The 19859-nt window shown below is 41.2% G+C and overlaps 1 protein-coding gene across 4 annotated transcripts in view; it reads left to right on the forward strand.

The window, feature by feature from the left end:
* The first annotated feature begins 4899 nt into the window (after positions 1-4899).
* Positions 4900-19859, forward strand: part of DSE (dermatan sulfate epimerase) — a 35385-nt gene continuing 20425 nt past the window's right edge. The window contains exons 1-3 of one of the 4 annotated variants that reach the window (XM_030267776.4): positions 4900-5008; positions 5458-5527; positions 18216-18684. In XM_030267776.4, the coding sequence (XP_030123636.2) occupies positions 18269-18684 (416 nt within the window). In that variant the 5' untranslated portion in view covers positions 4900-5008; positions 5458-5527; positions 18216-18268. Of the gene's footprint in view, positions 5009-5060; positions 5528-18215; positions 18685-19859 lie in introns of those variants that run through there. The other 3 variants (XM_072926791.1, XM_041715131.2, XM_030267777.4) reach the window with 3 other exon arrangements.

The following is a 19859-nucleotide window of genomic DNA, read 5'->3' on the forward strand; positions in this document are numbered from 1 at the left end:
CATCTAGTGTTTTCCCCTTCCAGCTAGCCTACTGATAGTTTGACTGCCAGGAAGTACAAGAGTAAAAAGCTGCATCTGTGGGAAAGAGAGGAGTGTTTCCAGTCTGTAGATGAAGGATTTTCCTGGGAGAGAAACTGTTTTGTGCCACACTGTGCCCCAACCAGGCAGGTATCCTGATGAGCTTAGATTAGATATCCAAATTTCCAAAATTTGATGGAAATAAGCACTAAGAATCAGAATTTTTCTGATTCTTAAGGCTGATTTCAGGCAACTTCTTTTCATCCTAGTTTTGGAGCTATGATTATTTCTGTCCATTGCCTTCAGTGAGCCAGAACCCCAAATGTCCAAGTAGTAAATTGAAAGAATCATGCAACAGCCTCATAAACTTGAAGGACGTAGCAGGAAGAACCAAGTTAGGGCACTGTCTGGTCCACACCCTGGTTGGAAAATAGGAGATAGCCAGCATTCTCCCATATAAGGGATAAAATTGGAAAATTAAAGCTGCTTTCATGTGGCTCTAATAAAGTCCAAGGAAAAGAGTTGGGAAAAAGATGGGAAAAGCATCTTAGATCAAGAAAGGCAGAGTGAGCAATATGCAGCTATCCAAATCTGCAGTTCTGCAGGTCAGCTACAAGAAGAATTTGGCCTAGTGCTCTTGTCCAAAGGTTTCAGCCCACTGCAGTGAGATCAGAAATCACAGCTGGAGACATAAGGCAAAGAAAACACAAGAGTTATGGTCATAACCAAAACAATTGTTTTGAAGAATTACTGAAAGTATCTGGAGAATTTTTTGTTTCTCTTTCTTTTAATTTGAAGAGTTTTGTCACTTAATGGCAACTGTACAAATGTTTCTTACATGGAAATTAGAGACCAAACACATCACACAGGGGTCTTTTGTGAGAGGCAGGTACTTGAAACAATAAAAAAACTAACCCAAAACAAACAAAATCAATCAAACAATCAAAAGAAGACAATAAAAAACCCCAAGCACACAGAGGAAAATTCAAAGAAAGAAAAAATGCTATTGCATAGGCTGGGCAGGAAGAAAGAAAAGGATGTTCAACGCTGCATATGTGGAACAGACAGAATGATGTGCAGCTTCCCTCTTGAGGCTAACATCTTCAGTCAGCAAGGAAGAGAAAAGAATTCCAAACATCCAAACTCCAAAATGTGAGAATCAAAGGCTTCTAAGAGGACGAAGCACCAGCAGACACTTGGTGTCTGCCCCAGAATGAGCCCTACATAACTTGCTCCATGTGGTCCTGCTGCCTTCCTTTCTCACTGTCCTACTGAGGCAACTGGATTTGTTCCCTCTTCACATCCTTCTCATCCAGCTTGCCAATGCAACAGGAAAATAAAGTGTGTTTCCCTTCCCTGCAAGCCAGATAACCACTGGGCTTTCTTGGAAGGAAGCTTTTCCTCCTCAAAGAAGAAAAGATAGATGCTACCCAGAGGAGACTGCTCACAGTATCTCTAATGCCACAGACATTTTCAAGACATGCACTGTACTTAGGTGTGCAGTGATTTCTCAGAGTGTGACCTAAAAAATTTGCCGTTGTTGGAAAAGAGCCTATTTCCCACATATGTTTGGCTCAGTCACACAGACACCAGACATTGCATGTAATATGGCTTGCCATAAAGACCAAGGAAAAATAATGAGCATATGACATAGGAGTAGAACAGTGTCTGACCTGAACAGTTTTCAAACAATTTCCATGAAACATACTCTGCACAACTGGCCAAGTCAATGGTCTTGGCTCCAATAGATACATTTAGCTACTTTCCTAAATCCATTCTGGAGAAATGCCACCCAAAAGGTCAGGTTGCTGTATGTTTCAGTGTCACATGATGCAATTTAGGGAAGTGACAGCTACAAAAACTATTAACCTCAGTGGGACTTTTCCAATACAATAAAATTAAATTGTTAAATAATAGGAAAACAAAAAGGAACAAATAAACTAGGGTTTTGATACTTGAAAAGAGAGAGTGAGTGAGAGATTTCAGGGAGAGAAGCACCAGAGGAATGGAAAATATATGATGGTATGTTACTGAGTCAGTCATTTAAACCTACTTTATGGTTGGTGGCAAGAGCAGATAGCCTAGGGACATGATTCATCACATCCTAATGGAGACATCTAAAACAGGTCAGTTGAATTTTGCTGTAAAAGAATTTATTTTTCTCTGCAGGGTTATAAACACAGTCTAACGTGACTAGATCAGAGGTAGTTACCAGTCAAGTATAGAACAAAAGTGCATGACACGTTCAGAGGTTAGATGGATCCCACCCAAAGCTGCTGCTCCAAATTGACATTGTTTCATTGTTTAATTGTTTTCTTCTTGCTGTCAGAGCTGAATTCACTGGCATGCAGCAAGGCCAGCCAACCACCGAGAGAAACTCAACCTCTGCAAGAGGAGCTATACCCATGGCTCAAGAAGTGAAGGGCAGAAGAAGATCAAAGACAATCTGTAATCTTGCCGGTGCAAGTAGCATTTTGAACATAATCACATGAAACAGGACCTTGACAGGTCATCTGTTCCACCCCTTGCTCTGAGGCAGTATTTATCAGACTTTCTGGATCTGAATTTTTTTGTCAGATATATGTCCACCTTGCACTTAAAAAGCCTCCAGGGAGAGAGATGCTGTTCACTTCTCTTTACAAACACTTTTTTTTTTATCCTAGCTAGCCTAAATTTCTTTTACTGCATTTTACATGCTGTTTTCAGAGGATGAGGATAAGCGATTATATTCTTTTTAGGAGCTTTTGCATAGCTGAAGGCAGTCTTCCTCCATCTTCTTTTCCTGAGGCTAATTTTTTCAGTCTTTCACTGTACATGATGCTTGTTAAAGCTGGGCCAGTTTTAATTTCAAAATTACCAGTGGCAATGCTGAAATTAATCTAGTGTGGACAGATCTTGCCTCTCTTAGATACCACTGAATCATCCTATAAATGTTAATTTATTTAGCCTGACGAGCACTCTGAGTTACTGGGAAGTAGAACAAGCTCTGTTTTACACAAGAGGACACGAGGCAGAGGGGATTTGTGGTTCTCCACCCTGTTGGTATTTCCACCACGTTTGAACTGTGCACCAGAGCAAGATCCAAGCAGTACATCAAGCCTCATCCCTTAGGAGGCAGGAAGCCAAGAGCCCATGCTGTAAGGGAGCCATGGTGTGCTTTGCCTGGGTATTTGTGAGCACAGGGCAGCACAGGGCAGCTTTTCTACAATACAGAGAGATCCATGCACAGACCAAGGGCAGGATCTCAAAAGCCATCCAGGTGTTATGCTTTTCAGAATTGTAAGGGCTAATTCCATTTAACTTAGAGTCAGTTATTGAATAGATTTACATACCTAATGATGCAGACATGTGACAAGTAATTAAACACCTCCCTCCTGATCACTTTAGGCACCCTGGTAATTTTAGAAATTCCAGTAGAATCAGCCTATCAGACATCTGGTCTGACTGTGAGGTCCGCAGCTCTTCACATGTTCATTTGTATCACAACCTCAATATTTTACAACTCTACTATAAATTCAGTGGATGCTAATACCATTTAAATAGGTGTTCAGAACGATACCTTCTAATGATTAATCTAGTGTTTGCATGACTGAAACTGAAGCACTTCATGCTTTTAGGCATGTCATTACTGGCAAAAAAGCAAGACTTCATTCCAGGTTCTGGCATTGCTCTTGGAGTTTGCAGCAAAAGCATGTGGATACTTACTCTTTAGGGCTGAGATTGTCAATAGATATTGCTGAGAAATACAACAGGAATGGAAGGGTGAAGGGAAATGTATCATTTCTAGTTTTGTCTAGCTTCCAAAAGTTTATTAGGCCTGATAGGACAGCAGGAAATCACACTTTAAACCACAATGAATAAATTAAAAACCATCCTCATAAAATACAGATTTTGCATTTTAGAACAGGAAACTGAGCACTTACACACCTGTTGACTGATTCAGTAACATTAGTAAACAGATTACTAAAATGAGGAATACGCTTTGTGAGACATAAGCTTCAGGTGACTGGAGACCATCCTGATCTATTAGAAGTAAACATGTTTATTTTCATTACATAGTGGATAAAATGTGCTCAGCTATCAAAACCCAACAAACATTCAGAATTCTTCACTTCAAACTTTGTTTTGGTTACAGGGACTGAGAAGGAAAAAAGAATGTTTCAAAGGATCACTTATTTTATCCTCTTTCATATTACTTTCTGAAATATCTTCAATTGTGCGGCTACGAAAATGTTGGGATGGCCGACTTGAACAGTCACGGCATTTCTTTTTTTTTTTTTTTTCTTCTTTTACATGGGAAACATTTATGTAAGTAGCCACACCATACTTAAAAGAGCAGATTGACAAATCGGCTTTTTGTTTCTTTGCTGGCTTGAGGGGACTTTGGGGTGGGGGGGTCTTATTCCTGTCATGCATTATGGTGACAGCACCAGGGATGGACAATAAATATGAATGGGACACCCGGGATGCCGTCACCTCCACAGGCACCCTGCCCGCTCCGTGGTACCGCTGCCGTGCTCTCTAGCTCCAGGGAATCCTCAGCCACCACTCTGGTGTTGGAACCAAAACATTCCCTGCGGAGAAACGAGTCCTGCCGCTAAAAGGGAGAATTAGGGCATTTCCCTGAAGCTGGAGCCGGGGAGGAACGAGCGGGGGAGGAAAGCCGTGTGCTCGCCGGGGATAAACCAACACAGGGGCACACACGGAGCGGCCGGGCCGGGCCGGGCCGGGCCGGGGGAGCTGCGGGGCGGGTTCCAGCGCGCCGTGCCGCCATGGCGTGAGGGGCCGGCGGAGCGGCGGCGGGAGGAGGAGGAGGACGGGGAGAGGTACGGAAGGAGGGCGGGGAAGCGGGAGGTGGAGCGGGAGGGGGGAGTCACTTTCTTCCTGCGTTGAAAAACGCACCCCTCACACCCCTCCCCGCTCCGTCCCCCGGGGCTGCGGAGGAGAAACTTTCTGGCAGGCGGCCGGCGCCGGACAGGAGCGGCGGGCGGTGAGTGCCCGTGCGGAGCGGGCAGCGCTCAGCGCCTTCATCCCGCCCCGCGCTCCGCCGCGGTCCCGGGGCGCCGGCGGCGGGGCGGGCGCGCAGCGGGGCGGGGCGGGGGCGCCGGTGGCCGGCGGCTCTGGGAAGGGACGGTCAGTCCGAGCGCTGCCTCCCGCACACGGTCCCCAGGCCGAGCGGCGCCCGGGGAGCGGCGGGAGCGGCTCCAGGTGCCGGCGGGGCCGGGCAGCGGGAGCGGGGCCGGGGCGTCCCGCGGGGAGCACCGCCAGGCAGGCACGGGCTTTTCCCGGCTGGCCCCGGCGGAACGGAGCTGCTGTCGGGGCACCCGCAGGACCGGCCCCGCGAGTCCGAGGGAGGTGGGGGCGTGCGGGGGGACGTGGCGCTTTCTGTGCGAAGCTTCACCTGTGGGCGCCGCGGATAACAGCTCCGCTCCTCCGCAGCGCCGGCACCGCGGGAGCCTCCGAGCCTGCTGCTACCGAGTCCAGCCTCCCAAACATGCATGCGTGAAAGGTAAGCAGTAGCATCCTTGTCTTGCACCTAGGCAAGCTGAGAGACAGGAACAGAGTGACTTGCCCGATGCAACTTCCTGCCACTTTTTTAAATTTCTTTTTTTTAATTGGGAAAGTTTTAAGTGACCTAGGACCAGAGCTGTCAATCGGGAAGCTCAGTCTTCTCAGCCCCAGGCAGAGAGTTGCAATTCCTATAGCTAGTATTGCCGGAAAGCAGTGCATCGTCACTTGGTGTGTCTCATGCCAACTCTTAAAGTTCAGTTTGGTATGAATGAAAGTAACCACTCTCTCTGTTCTTCTGTCACTCCCTCTTAAAGCAATATAAAACTGTGACATTTTCCTGTGTTTTCAAGTTAGAGTGGCTTGCCATTAGCAATGGCAACATAAAAAGTAGCCACAACTGTGAATAAAATACAAGAAATATTGCTCAACCCTGGAGATTTTTCAGTCACTCTAAGAAGATCAACTGCAATTTAAATAACACTAAAATTTTAATATCATCCAAACAAAGACAAAGAAAATCTCAGCCTAAATATTGCCACATTATGTTTATCATGCCAACTATTATTATAACTCACTGCAGTATTTCGAAAAAGGAACAATTCAGCTGAAGGGCAGCAGTGGGAGTCAATAATTCAGATGCTGTTTATTACTCTGAAAGACTCTAGCTGGGTACCCTTGGGCAAGTCACTCCACCTCTCCATGGCTCTGTTTTCTTCCTCATAAAACAGATAAATGTGTTTGCTTGCTTCACAAGGGTGTTGAGAAGTTTAATTAATTAATTAGTTTCAAAACTTCTTGTAGATGCTTGGGTACATCATTCTACAGAAGTGCTAAGTATTATTTCAACTAAGAGTTTCCTTACTGTGTCTCATCACTTATACACGTTTTTTTTAAATGACCTGAATTATTAATGTTTTTAGGGGAAGTCATCAAAGTAGCAGTTTTGGATTGGGATTGTCTTGGTGCTCTGTAAACTTCACTGAGATGTGAAACTGAAATATACTAACCACAGTGTATTTTAAAGAGGCAGGCCTACTGGGCCTTTTAAAAAAAAGTTTTTTCTTGTTATCTGAAGTAAGAGCTTACCTTTGTTGCTTTGTTTGAAGTACTGTGATGGTTTGCATGATTTTGAATTGTCATGAAAAACACCTGAGTGCTATTAAGAGAAAGATAAGAGAACAGTTTTTAGACACATCTGCATTCTGTACTGTGAACACTGACCTCAGAAGACACTTGGTGCTGATTTTCCACTATTGATATACAGTCCACATTGATATACAGTCTCCTTTTCAACTCGTTCTTTGGTTATAGAGAATGTTGCAAAAAAGAAATGCTGAACCACTGATTGCCTGTGATAAGAGTTGATAGATAGGCAAACACAGTTTTTATTGCAGAGTATATTAATTATTGTAGCTATGTATTGAGTAAATATCTGCACTACAATGGTGAGGAAAATGCAGTTTATTACCTGGCCAAATGTTAGATGCGATTTTATAGGTTGCATACATTTATAAGCAAAAATGAGTAGCTGAAAGCAGGTTTTAGAGTTATATCTTGGGTTTGGTACTTTTTAAAGGCTCGTGAGGTCTATGTGTACCATTTCTTTTCCTCAAGGACAATGACACTAAGTACGTAAGCTTTTTTTAAAATGGAATTCAAATAAAACCTAGATCAGTAGTAAAAAGTGGTTCATATCACCAGGCAGCTGTTGGGTTGTGAATGAACATAGGATGTTTATACCTTGGTAGAGAAATGATCACATCCATCAGTACCCAGCAGTCTGAGCAGTGAAAACTAGGGTTAAATGAGGAGGTAAATGTCCATAAAACTCAAGTGCCCCTTCTCTCAGAAGTGATTGCATTTAAGTAAAATTCAGTCACATTCGTAGTTTGTGTATGGAAACTTGCACATTTGGCACCCACAGCATACTTATAGCAATGAACAGAAATAAATCTAGTTACTATTGCTATTGTTCCTGGATATTTTGCAAGAAATAAAGCCTTTTGGGGGAGGGGGGAGGTGTGCAGAAGGAATTAAAAAAAAAAAATTTAAAAAGAGCTTTCTGTAGCCATTGTTTTCTTACTTAGACTTGGTAATCCAAGTGTGTGGTGAGTGAAAGAGGTTACAACTTTTTCTAAGCAAATTGTGTTTAATTGGTAAATATGACATCTCAGCAGCAAGTTTGTCCTGGCTGTTCCCACCTTCTTTGCTGTCTCCATTCAGCTGAGGTCAATCAAAGAGCTGAGTTACAGCACTGCATTCTCCTAAAGCTGTTAAACCATGGTGCCAGTTTGCATTCAAGACTATAGCCACATACTTAATAAAAATAATTTAGTAATAAATAGTTTAGTATAAATAATTCTGCATTTGACTCCCTTTGTGCAAGTTTTCTGTTTATATGGGTAAATTTTGTACTGATGTCTCTTAGCCTAGCTAAGCCCACCTGGGATAGGGTGAGGTGTGACAGTGCTGCATTAGTAAACTCTCAAACCATTATGCACTGCACTTTGAGCAGATTCAGCTATGTGCTCAGGATGAGAGCTGGGCAGAAAAGCCTGCTAGGAAAAAGGAAATTTAGTAAATGTCACTAGAGATCTCTCTCATGAATGCTTTGTCAGTAAAAGTTTAGCAGAAGTGAAGTGTTGGTAATAGAGAGCTGACTAGAGGGGTCTGGTCGTTTTGGGCATCACACAAAGGACAGAGCACTGGGAATATTTTCTCACATCAGGTGCTGGCATGACACTTTCATCCACTCTTGGGACATAGTCAGGTGTGGAAGCACAGGTACAATGTGACTATTATGTACACAGTCTGAAATTACCTTTGTTTAGTCTTTCTGTTTTCCCCTTGCTTAGACTCAGAGTATACAAGAGGAATCAGCAGTAGTTTTATTTAGAGTGGGCAAAGGACTATAGGTGATTTGACTTTGGTAGGTGTTGCATCTCAGTGCAAGAGAAATGTAATTTTAACATACAAGTCCTTTTACCATGGTTGGTCTGGTTTATGCCTTTATTTTATGGGTTTTTTAAATGAGAAATATTAAAAATGCTGAACATTTTATATAAATCTGATATGCCTTCTTCAGCCTTCTAATGAAGTGGCTGCCAAGTTGTTAAAGAGTTTTGAAAAGTTGTTCACAAGCAATTCTGTGTTCCTTTTAATCATATCCTTGCAATCATGGTTCATCACACTTTTTACCAAAATTATCTGTCCAATTTTGGTTCTGCTATGAGATCCATGCCTGCACAACTTAAAAGTCAGAAATGAGATCATAAGATTCTAAATTTCAAAATTAACCCATAATTTAATGGTTGTGTTGACACCTGCTCACAGATTGCTCATGCACACTGTGAGTACCTACATTTTGCAGGAATCATGTAGCTGTTTAACTCCATCTGCAGTTGAGACTTCTCCCGTAGTGATCACTCTTTTCAATGCTTTGTTAGGGGTATTCTGGGGAGCACTGAGGACACTAATAGCCCTGAAGGAACTACAGGACAATATATTCTGTTGTCTGTCCTAGTTTGGACCCTGAAAAAAGCTGTTTATTCTGGGTGGATGTATATTACATCTATGGAGAGAGAGAGAGAGGAGCTATACTCTCTCTATCTCTTTGAGATAGATAATGAGTTAGCAGCAGAATTGTTATCAATAATAATGAACAACATACTCATCTGTAGAGAGATGTGGCTACCAGGTAGGGTGGTACAGTTTAGGTCTACAACCACAGTGACATTTATCCTTGTGTTAGATCAAAGGACAGACACAAGTTTAAATGAACCAGTGGTTCTTCTGTGTGAGTACACATTTGGAGTCCACATATTCACACTCTAAGGTTATCTGTAGGTAATATAACAGCAAGTGTTGGTTTAAATTGCTTAGATTACAAACTCCTTAGGTTCAGAAATTGACTAGCATCAGCATCTTTGGACTTTGCTTGTGCTCCTGTATGCTGTCACAATAATTTAACATATATGACATGGTTTTATCCCAGCTGTCAACTCAGCCCCACACAGCCACTTGTTCACCCCCTTCAGTGGGATGAGAAAGATAATTAAATTTTAATTTTTATTATTATTTTTAATTATTTTAAATAATAAAGAGGAAGATAATAACTTAAATTTAAAGAATTAAAGTAAGAACATTTTTGGATTTAGATACAGCCAGTTTAATAGATAAAATCCACACAAAACAGAATTAATTCACCACTTCCCATGGGTGGGCAGGTGTTCAGACATCCCCAGGAAAGCACAGCTCCGTCACATGGAATGGTTTCTTGGGAAGACAAATGCCACGACTCTGAATGCGTCTCTCTTTCTTCTTCTTTCCCAATATTGTATGCTAAGTATGACTTCATATGTTGGGGAATATCCCTGAGGTCAGTTGGGATCAGCTGTCCTGATTGTCCCCTCCCAACTTCTTGTACATGCACAGCCCCCTTGCTAGTGCGGTGGAGGGAGAGGCAGAAAAGTTCTTGGCTGTATAAATGTTGCTCAGCAGTAACTAAAACATCCCTAAATTATCAGCATTGTTTCCAGCACAAATCCAAAACATAGCCCCGTACCAGCTACTATGAAGAAAATTAACTCTACCCTAGCCAAAACCATCACAATGAATATAGCAATAAAATATTAATATAGTTTTGTGTGCAACACTGAGACATAAACAGGATATGGAAACATAATTAAAATGAGTTCTGATCCCATAGCAACTGAAGTATCTGATGCATTTTAGAATTCCTGTCTATTAATATGAAGTCCTGTGGAAATGCTTTACAAATAAAAGTATTTGATATCTTCAGCTGCTCTAGTTTGTAGATACAGAGAGTGAGAACTGGTTTTGTAAAACTCCAGCAGAATCACATCATTTGTTTGTAACATCTTGAAGACCATTGAAGGACAATTAAACAATAAGCAGGAAATATTAAAACTGTTAATTGTACATGGTCAAGAACAAAAAATGAGGGGACTTAAAACACAAGTATTTGGAAGAGTAAAGGTTAAGGCCAGCAAAATAGAGTTAGTTGGAAAGAGGATAAAAGTTAAAGTCTGGCATTAGAACACTTGTTTTGGTATCAGAAGTTTCTGGTGTTGTAATCAGTCTCCTCAGAAGTGAGGAGAGATGGATGGCATGCAATTCCCTGGGATTAGGGACAAGGCACAAGGAGGAATTCTGGCAGCAGTAAATTGGCTTTTCCCTTTTGCATGTAGGATTATTTTTTCCTGTCCTTTATTTGTGCCTCCTGGGCTTTGTCATTGCCATTGCCATCTGAAGTTTTTCCAGTTCCTCCTGCACTCCATGACTGTACCACTGGAACCACAGAGGCTCCAGACTGCCCCAGGCATTCTGTTCCCTTGCTGCCTTTCTGTGGCTGGTGGTTGTGCCTTAGGGCTGTGGGCTGCTCTCCGAGGAAACCCTAACCATCTCCTAATACCTGACTCCAAAGGGTTCACAGCCTTACTGCCCCCCAGTGGGTCTCTTTGCGAGGACCATGAAGACAAGTTACTTTGCAGTGGTAGCCACAGGAATATTGTTTCGCCACCCAGATTGTGCAGGAGCCTTTGTTCTGTGTTTCTGAAGTGCCTGTTACTGTCATAGTCCTAAACCCCAGAGGTGCCCTACATGCTGTAATAGTGTAACACGTGGATGAGTGATTTGCTTGGCTTCTAGGACATTAATGGAGCCAAGGTAGGGAATATATCCTCTTGGCCTAGATGAAAATTCTCAAACTGCCTTCCTCTAGTGTTAACATCTGTGAAAACACTTTAAAGTAAAAAACAAAACCTAATTTTAATTATTGAAATGGCCTTTTGGAATTATGTCAGCACAGGATACAATGCTGGTGTTCTAGAAGGAATCTTTCTTTGGTAGTTTATAGTTTTAAGCCTTCAATGATAAAAGTGATTGGGCTTTCATTCACTGAATGTGGATGCCTTAACAGGCATGTCTGTACTGGTTGGGAATGATCATCTGCAGGATTCTAGATGTCAAAATTACTTCTGTACTCCTTCTACAGAGTGAGATGTGGAATAAAAGATCCTAGTAAGGGTTAGGAATAGTAGTGTTAGTGCAACCAAAAAATTACTGGGAAAGCATTTTTTACAGGATTGTAAAATAGAAGGAAATTATAAATTCCCAGGTTATGGTTTTAAATAATGCAGACTATTTAAATCATGTTTTCACTTGAGACAGAGAGAAGGTTGTGTGTTCAGTGTGTGTGTGTGTGTGTGTGTGTATGCCCTGTTAATTTCTATATACAGTGATAAAATAGACAAATAAGCTTTTAACTGGAAGGAATTAACAAATGAAGCTTCCATCACAGATGTCTTAGAGATCCTACTGTGAATTTATAAAAATATTTTGCACTTGCTGTCTTACCTGTAGCATAGTGGAGAATGAATGCAACCCTCCATTCTCCTGGAATTATGGTCTGACACAGCTGTGTACTGCTCTGCACAGATCCATTTAATTTTGTGTTAGATCAAAGGACAGACACAAGTTTAAATCTTAACTGCTGACAAGATGGCATATACTGATAATCCCTATAGGAACTGGCTGTTTCTGGTTGCATTGGGACTTTCATAGTGCAGCTGTTAGACATAAAAGCTGATACAAACTTCTTTCAAGGTATTTCAGATCATTTCAGAACAAGTGCAGTACTAACACCTGGGTACCTGAGCTGTGCTTTATTTATAGCAGATGTAATTCTGAATTATATTTGGGATTTCAGTATTTAGGTTTTTAAATATATTTGAAATTATATAATTGTAGCATGTTTTTCATAGTGAAAAAACCAGAGGAAGAAATGAAGTAATGTCCCCTGTTGGTTAAGGTCGTAATAGGTGTTTTTCAAATTTTAAGCAGTGATTTTTTAGACCTTTCCAGCATTTTTATTGGAGAGCCATATAGTCGCTGGTTTTAGCTCATCAGTCAAAAGGTGGGTGAAGGACTCCTGACTGCTCCTGTCCCTTGGGACATGAGAGTTTCCCACCATGGTGTCCTGCCCCATAGCTTTGAAAGGGTCTCAACAGTACTGCTTGTTGATGTAGAAGCTATACAGCATGGGACTTCAGTCAATAGATTGATTGTGATTATTATAGCATGTAGAAAATTATAGTTTTATTGTTTATGTCCCATAATGCACCTAATTATGCTGTATTGGATATGGTTCTCTGGAACCAAATGACAGTATATATATGGGAATTAGTCTCCATTGACTCTTTTCATCTCTCAGTTTTCATGGACTTACCCTGCATTTTTTAGTACCAGAATGTCACTGGATTTCATTAGAAGACTGAATTGCTCTCCCATTCTTAAATATGTTTGCAAAATATTTAGATTGGTGGTAAAACTGACTTTGTTGAACAAAACAGCTCTTCAGTTGATGTAACTGGTGTGATTTTAGAATGCTACCATTATATAATGGTAGCAAAAATCCCAACTGATATATTCCATGTTATAGATTTTGCTCCTCTTATCAGCAACAAAGTCAATTTTAATGTGTGTGAAAAGATATTTCAGATATTTGGACAAAGTGCAAAAAAAGAAGAGATCCTACAGAAGTTTGCTTTTCTCTGCTGTGATCTAACCTACTGCTTCTTGTGTTACATTTTGGCAGTTGCCAGCACTGGGACAAAGATTTGCACATCCCTTTCCATTTAATGCAACAATATTCCACACACATCTCATTGCAATGTTATCTATTAATTTCACAGTTTTGGTAGGCCAGCATCTGTTGCTGGTGGTTGACCATTTTTTGTTGAAATACCTGTGACTTCCTTACCTCTTTTAGTACTGGGTTCTAAAATTGCTTATTTTAGGTTTAATACCAGTTCTTGTGATGTAATTTGTGACAAAATTGTAGTGACACTGTTGTTCAAAATGTAACTGCATATTATAATCGTACAAGCATTGAAAAAAATTGAGTAAAAAAAGTTCATTTTCACTGTCAATAATTTATGAAGTGAAAAGAAATGATGAAATGTACATCCATGCTGACTCAGAGGTCATTTTCTAAGGTAATAGTTTGCACACTGAACTGGAAGATTTGAGTTTTGTTAGTATGGTGAAACAGATTTTCCTTTAAATATTTGAACACATTTCTTAGGCAAACATTGTTTCTCAGGTATCTCAGGTAACAATAATGAGAACTGTAGGCTTTGTGGAAAATAGTAGCTTCCCAAAAGAAGACAAAGAGTCTGATGTGTTCATGTCCTAATCCTGGGCTCTGGGAAGACCTTTTATTCAGAAACCTGAATAATCTGTGGTGTTTTAATGCCTCCGTTCTGTGCAAGTTTTAGTCATCTGAAATCCCACCTTTTTTGTTCCTGACTGTAAATGTTGACAAAGTGCCCATGTCAGACATGGGTCATGGCTAGCGTGGGAGATGCCAGCAGAGACACCTGAGCTTCTACTTTTTAAGAAGTGTTGCGAGTTTGGTCCCAGGTAAAAGCAGCTACAAAGCAGAGTGGCACTTCAGAACTGATACTACAGAAAACCGCAGCTCTTTACCAGTTTTTAGTTTTCAATCACCCACAAGAAGGTCAGATTGCTTCAAGGACAGCTGTGCAATCTGGTGATCCTAACAGCGCCATCATTTCCTTTTCCTCCTCCTCTGTCCATCTCTCACTCCTCTGCTCTCACCGATGAAGCGGCGACTCTGTGCACATGTGGCAGGAATAAATTGGCCTCTCTTTTCTTTTAAATAGTTTATTTGGTAAAGTTATCTGTATAAACTAATGTTTCGTTTAGTTTGTGGTTTCACTTTTACAATGCTTTTTTTTTCTCTCTGCAGCTGAACATCTACCATTTGATGCAGATGGGGAGAACTAAAATGGTTAAGATTTAATCTGTGTTTGGGTTGTTGGAACTCAAAATGTCCCTCAGACATTTTCAGAGGTTCCAGGCCTTGGTCAGAAGCATTTTAGACCCTGGCAAGCAGCTGGAAACAGCTGTGATTTTGAGTTTGAGCCATGGAATGAGTTACCAACTTTGAAGGTGGAACACGCAGTCACAGAGGGTTAGATGGTATAGTAGAAGTAATTACAAATTAGAGGGGAACATTTTTTAGTATTGTACAGGGGGGTTTTAACACCTGTACAGGGGGGTTTTACTTTGTACAGGGGGGTCAGGAGTTCTAAGATGGAGGAAAGTGGGCCTGATCCTGTTTTTCCTCCTTCTTCTTCCTTGCCTCCATGTTCTTGGTGATGCTGGCACTTACGGATTGGCTTAGAGTAGAAAAGCACCTTATAACATAGATAGTAGGTATTGGGGAAAATCTGTAAACATATAATACGTAATATATCATATAAAAGATAGCAGCAGCCCTGGGCGGGGAGAGACGACGAAGACACCAGGCAGTGAGGGTGTCAGGAGTGTGTGTGCCTCTGCCTGGGCCGCTGACCAAGGCAGCCGCAGCGGGCAAAGACAATCTTTTAGATAGCTAGCAATAAACTGCCTTGAGACCGAACAACAAGAGGCTGTGGAGTTTTCTTTGGAAGCACGGGTTGGAGGAGAGACTTTACCACCACACGAGACCCCTGAACTAATCCCGGGGTTCTCACATTGGGTGTTTTTTTTCTGGAATAATTGATGTTGTTTACTGTTTGTTTCTACTGGCAGTGGAGTGGAAATCATAGAAAATGCTCTTTCAATCTAGAACTAAATTACAACATTTTCAAAGCACACTGTATAATAGCATTTTCTTCCATGGGCAAGCATCCTTCATTCTCCTTTTAATTTTTAATACTTAATCAGATCATGGTTTCCTAACTGAATAAAACCCCCTCATTTTCAGAAAAGGTTGAGTTGCTTGGTAAAGTTTTTCTTGGAAGATGTGGCTGGTAATGATGCAGTGTAATATGAGAGTAAGAAATTCCTTTCATTTTAAAAATGGTGTTGTGAGTGCACATTAAATGATCAGAAGGCTCAGACTCCAATTCTTTCAAGCCTGTCTATCAGGCAAACTTGTAACGAGTTCACACACAACTGGTAAGCTGGAGCTTATATGGAAAGTTATCTGCACAGATCCAGCTTCACCTTAGCTATGCTGATAATCAAGGTTCAGAGGTCTGCACGGAAAGAAGGTGCACTCCTTTCCCACTGCCTCCTCCCATCCTTCTGTCACACCAGGCTGAGCCCTGCAAGGTTATGGGACAGGGCTCGCTGTCCTTACTGAATCGTGGCTGCTGAGAGTTATTGTCTTCATATCGTAGGAAGGGTGTCAGTATTATTTAACCAAGAATAAATGATTTATACTCCTGCTTTTGTCACTGCCTATTGACTTTCTTCCAGATCATGACTCTAAATAAATATACAATAGGTTGGTTTTCCAGTTATTCTGTTGTTAGCCTAAACAATGTAGTGTAGTGGTTCCTTCTCATGTAAAGGCAAAAAAAAAAAAAAAAAAAGGGTTTACTTTCTCAGTGAAATGTGCACATGAATAAAGGGTGAAAATGTGGAAGGCTATTGAATACTTAAGAGTACAGACTGTGACTTTTTGGCAACACTGAATGTGTTTGATGATGGTGTAATGCTGGGAAATGTGTGTTCAGATTTGCAAAGGAATTCTGGGAAACTTTACTGTATATTCCCTAATGGTTGGTCAGAAATAACTTAATTTAAGGAATACTCAAAACTATCCCTAAATTTATATATGTTCTTAATTGTCACTGATGTGCAGAACACTTACAGAAATCAAACCAAAAAGGAAGGAATGCATGAAGTCCTTACTGCTAGTTGGGATATTTTTCTGCTTGTGTGAATCAGGATTTTTATTCAATAAATGGTTTACATAGAAAAAGCTACAGGCATTTTTGGCTTTTTTTGAGGTATTTTTTAGGTTCTTTCCTCTGCCCACACTTCTAAAGGATCACAGAGGCTTAAAGAAAATACTGTCGTGTTTTTTTTATTATTATGACAAAGCAGTTTTCCCATCAATTTTAAAAATTGCATCATGTTTCAATGCTAATGTATTGCTTTGGCTGGTTTTTACCTCCTTCCCATCAAAATATACTGTTGTGTCATTTCTTCCAGCATAGAGGAGAATACAAGTAGATTTTAGTAGGTCTAGATAAACTGTGGTGCATGCGTCATTTTGTATATGTGTATGTGGGGAGAGACTCTGTAGATATGTAGAAGTGTTGCCAAATAAACCAGCCTGTGATAATTGTGTGTCCTGTAACAATTGGTTTACATCCAAAACAGGACAAAATGTACTTGCAAAATTCATTAAAATACTATGAAAATGTCATCTTCCCTTACACTCTGTTTAAGCAATTATGCTGCTCGCTGTAATAGATAAATCTAAGTAGTTACAGGGTACAATATATTTGTAGGTATGAATTCACAACAAAATGATGTATTTCTTGGCCAAAGATATTTGCTCACAAAATAATTTTAGGATCTGAGCACAAAAATCTAGAGAGTCTGGGCACCCAGTAGTCATGAAAGGTACTTGTCTGTCAAAGTTTTCTCATATTAATGACTTTGTTGAAACAGGATGTGGGTCTCTAAAAAAGGCTTTAGCAGCCTCAGTTTCTATTAGAAAATTTTGCTATGGAATAGGGACCTGTGGGGAGTAAAGTAAAAGGTTGCTTTGTACTTCAACTTCCTACAAGTTTTATGCCTGAATCCTATGAAAGTGGTTTTCCATGGGAGGAAAAAAAAAGTATCTGTTTTTAGTTTTATTTTGCTTCTATTTTTCCTTTTAATAATTGAAAACTACTGTTCATTATTTACATAAAAGTGTCTCACTTGAGCCTGCTTTCCATAACCTTTTCCCTCATAAGAATTCTAGGAATTTGCTGGCTTTCCTCAGGGGGATCTTGGCCATGTTTTATCTGTGACTTTAGGCCAGATAGTTGATAATTTCTGCAAAGTAACTTACTATGTTTAAATTGCATTTGCCTCTGCATATATTTCCCATTTGAGCACATTTCAAGAAGTAATGTACATAGAAGAATATGCATTTTAATACAATGTTCAGCCTTCTTGGTAACTGGCAGTAAATCTCCACATGTAAAATGGAAAGCCCCTTGGAAAAAAATACTAATAATGCAAACCCTTAAAAGCCCAGAAGGCAAAGTATTTCAGCTGTTTTTCTAAGACTCTGCCACTTACTGTTTCCCTTTTTGACTCCTGACTTGCTCTTTTTATTCCTTTTTTTAAAATGAGGACGTGTCAGAACTGGAGGCCTTGAGCCCTGTGTAAAGTGACCCCAGCACAAACCTCCAGCATTCCTCATCTTTCCCTCTCTCCAGCTGCTAACATCAGCCAAGGCAGCACGCAGGCTTGGCTGCCGCCAGCTTCCTGGCTCTCCCCCTTCCTCCTCCCTTCCCGCCCTTCTCTGCTTACCAGTACAGTCAGAGCTGCTTCATATTAGGCACCATTGCAATTATTTGAATTCTCGAGTACAAGAGCGGTTGTTGTGTCCCTTCAGCTGGTATCAGCTACTAGAGGGCAAAGTGTGGGAAGGAAGGGGCTTCCTTCAAAGTGTACAGCTTTTTCTCTCATGTGAATTGCTCAGTAGATGTTTCGTCTGACATATTCAAGTAGAAATGATTTGAAAGTCACCTGGAAATACACGGGGTTCTTTAGATGGAATCATATTTCCTAGAAAGGCTCCTGAATGATAGTGTCTCCCAGGTTCATTTTCTAACTCATTCTTTCATGTCCGTCTACCACAGGATATTTCAAAGATGGTTTGGCTGCCATTGAGACCTGGAGATCTGATGCCACAATGAGGACTCACACACGGGGAGCCCCAAGTGTGTTTTTCATACACGCGGTTTGCTTTGCCTTTGCCTGCGGCGCCAGGGAGGACCAAGACACGATGGTTCCTTTTGTCAACGCCAACTATGACAGCTATCCCATGCTCTACTTCTCCAAGGGAGACGTGGAGACTCTGCGGCTGCAGGCCAGCACCACGCACCAGCACATTGCGGCTCGTCTGATTGAAGCAGTGCAAACCATGCTGTCAAATCCCCTGGAGTACCTTCCTCCCTGGGACCCAAAGGAGTTCAGCGCTCGCTGGAATGAAATATATGGCAACAACCTTGGGGCCCTGGCCATGTTCTGTGTGCTCTTCCCTGAAAATATGGAGGCTATCAATATGGCTAAGGATTACATGGAGAGGATGGCGGCTCAGCCTAGTTGGTAGATTTTTGTCCTTTTTTTTTAAAGTTATTCTTACTGTATAAACTGCTTACAGATGGAGGAGTGAGTGGATAAGTGAATTGCTTAAATTTTGTCAGTTGTACTAATATCCATTTAACAGTGACTAATTTGCTGAATGCATTTACCCTCATCTGGACCAGTAGTGACACACAGCTTTTCACCCTCACTGGACTTACCTTCTTGAAAGTTAATACTGAAAGGAGCATGATTCTTTATGCACCACCCTGTTTGCTGTAAAAAAAAAAAAAAAAAAAAAAAGTAATCCAAAGCCACTCTAAATCAGAAGAAAGCATTTCATATCTGGTTTTTGGCAAAAAGTGCTAGAAGTATTACTTTTCAATTTTTTTCTCCAGATTAATACATATCTTTTGGATAACTAATTCTTCCTTAGGAAGAATTTAGGAAAGGGGGACCTATGAAAACAGTATAATTAGGTGTAGGTAAAAATGACACTCTTGGGCTTCTGCAGTCTGCTCTGACGTCTGTCTGAGCTTTGGTTCAAGCTGGCAGCTTCACTTGGCTGCATGGTTCTTGGGCCTCTCCTCAAGACATACTAGGACGTGATAGTTGTCTATCTGATTACTGGAACTGCCTGAGTAATTGGCATTTTGATGACTACCTCCTGGATTAACTTCCCCTGGATGTGAGTTGTCTTCCCTACAAGTTACTCTGTCTTCTCTGTGCCACACTCTTTCTATGGGAACAGAAGTTAATGTTCTCACTGTAGGAGTGATTCTAGAGTTGGGACCCCAAGGTCTCTTTCTTTTCATACCCGCCTGCATTTTATCTCCTCTTTTTGCTCAGGCAGATGCATTTCCCCTACCTCCCTGCAGCAGTTGCCACTTGGTGCACCTTGCAGACTACAGTCCAGAATTGCTGTCACTGTGAATAGGTCAGAGGGTGGGGATGTGGGCTTTGCCGGGATAGCGACATCAGCGCAGGACAGCAAGATAGAGCTGGATGGGACACTGCTCCCTTCTGCCATAGCTGCTCTTCTACAGCTCTGTGGCGACAGCAGCTCAGCAGAAGTGTGAGTCAAGATTCAAGTCAACACAGGAAGAGAAGCATTAGCTGTTCAAGCAGGATTCATTGCTCAAACTACTATTCCTTATCCTCTAGTAACCAACTAGTAGATGGTTAATGTTATCCTTCCA

This window comes from Taeniopygia guttata, chromosome 3 (assembly GCF_048771995.1).
Source record: "Taeniopygia guttata chromosome 3, bTaeGut7.mat, whole genome shotgun sequence".
NCBI classification, from domain to species: Eukaryota; Metazoa; Chordata; class Aves; order Passeriformes; family Estrildidae; genus Taeniopygia; species Taeniopygia guttata.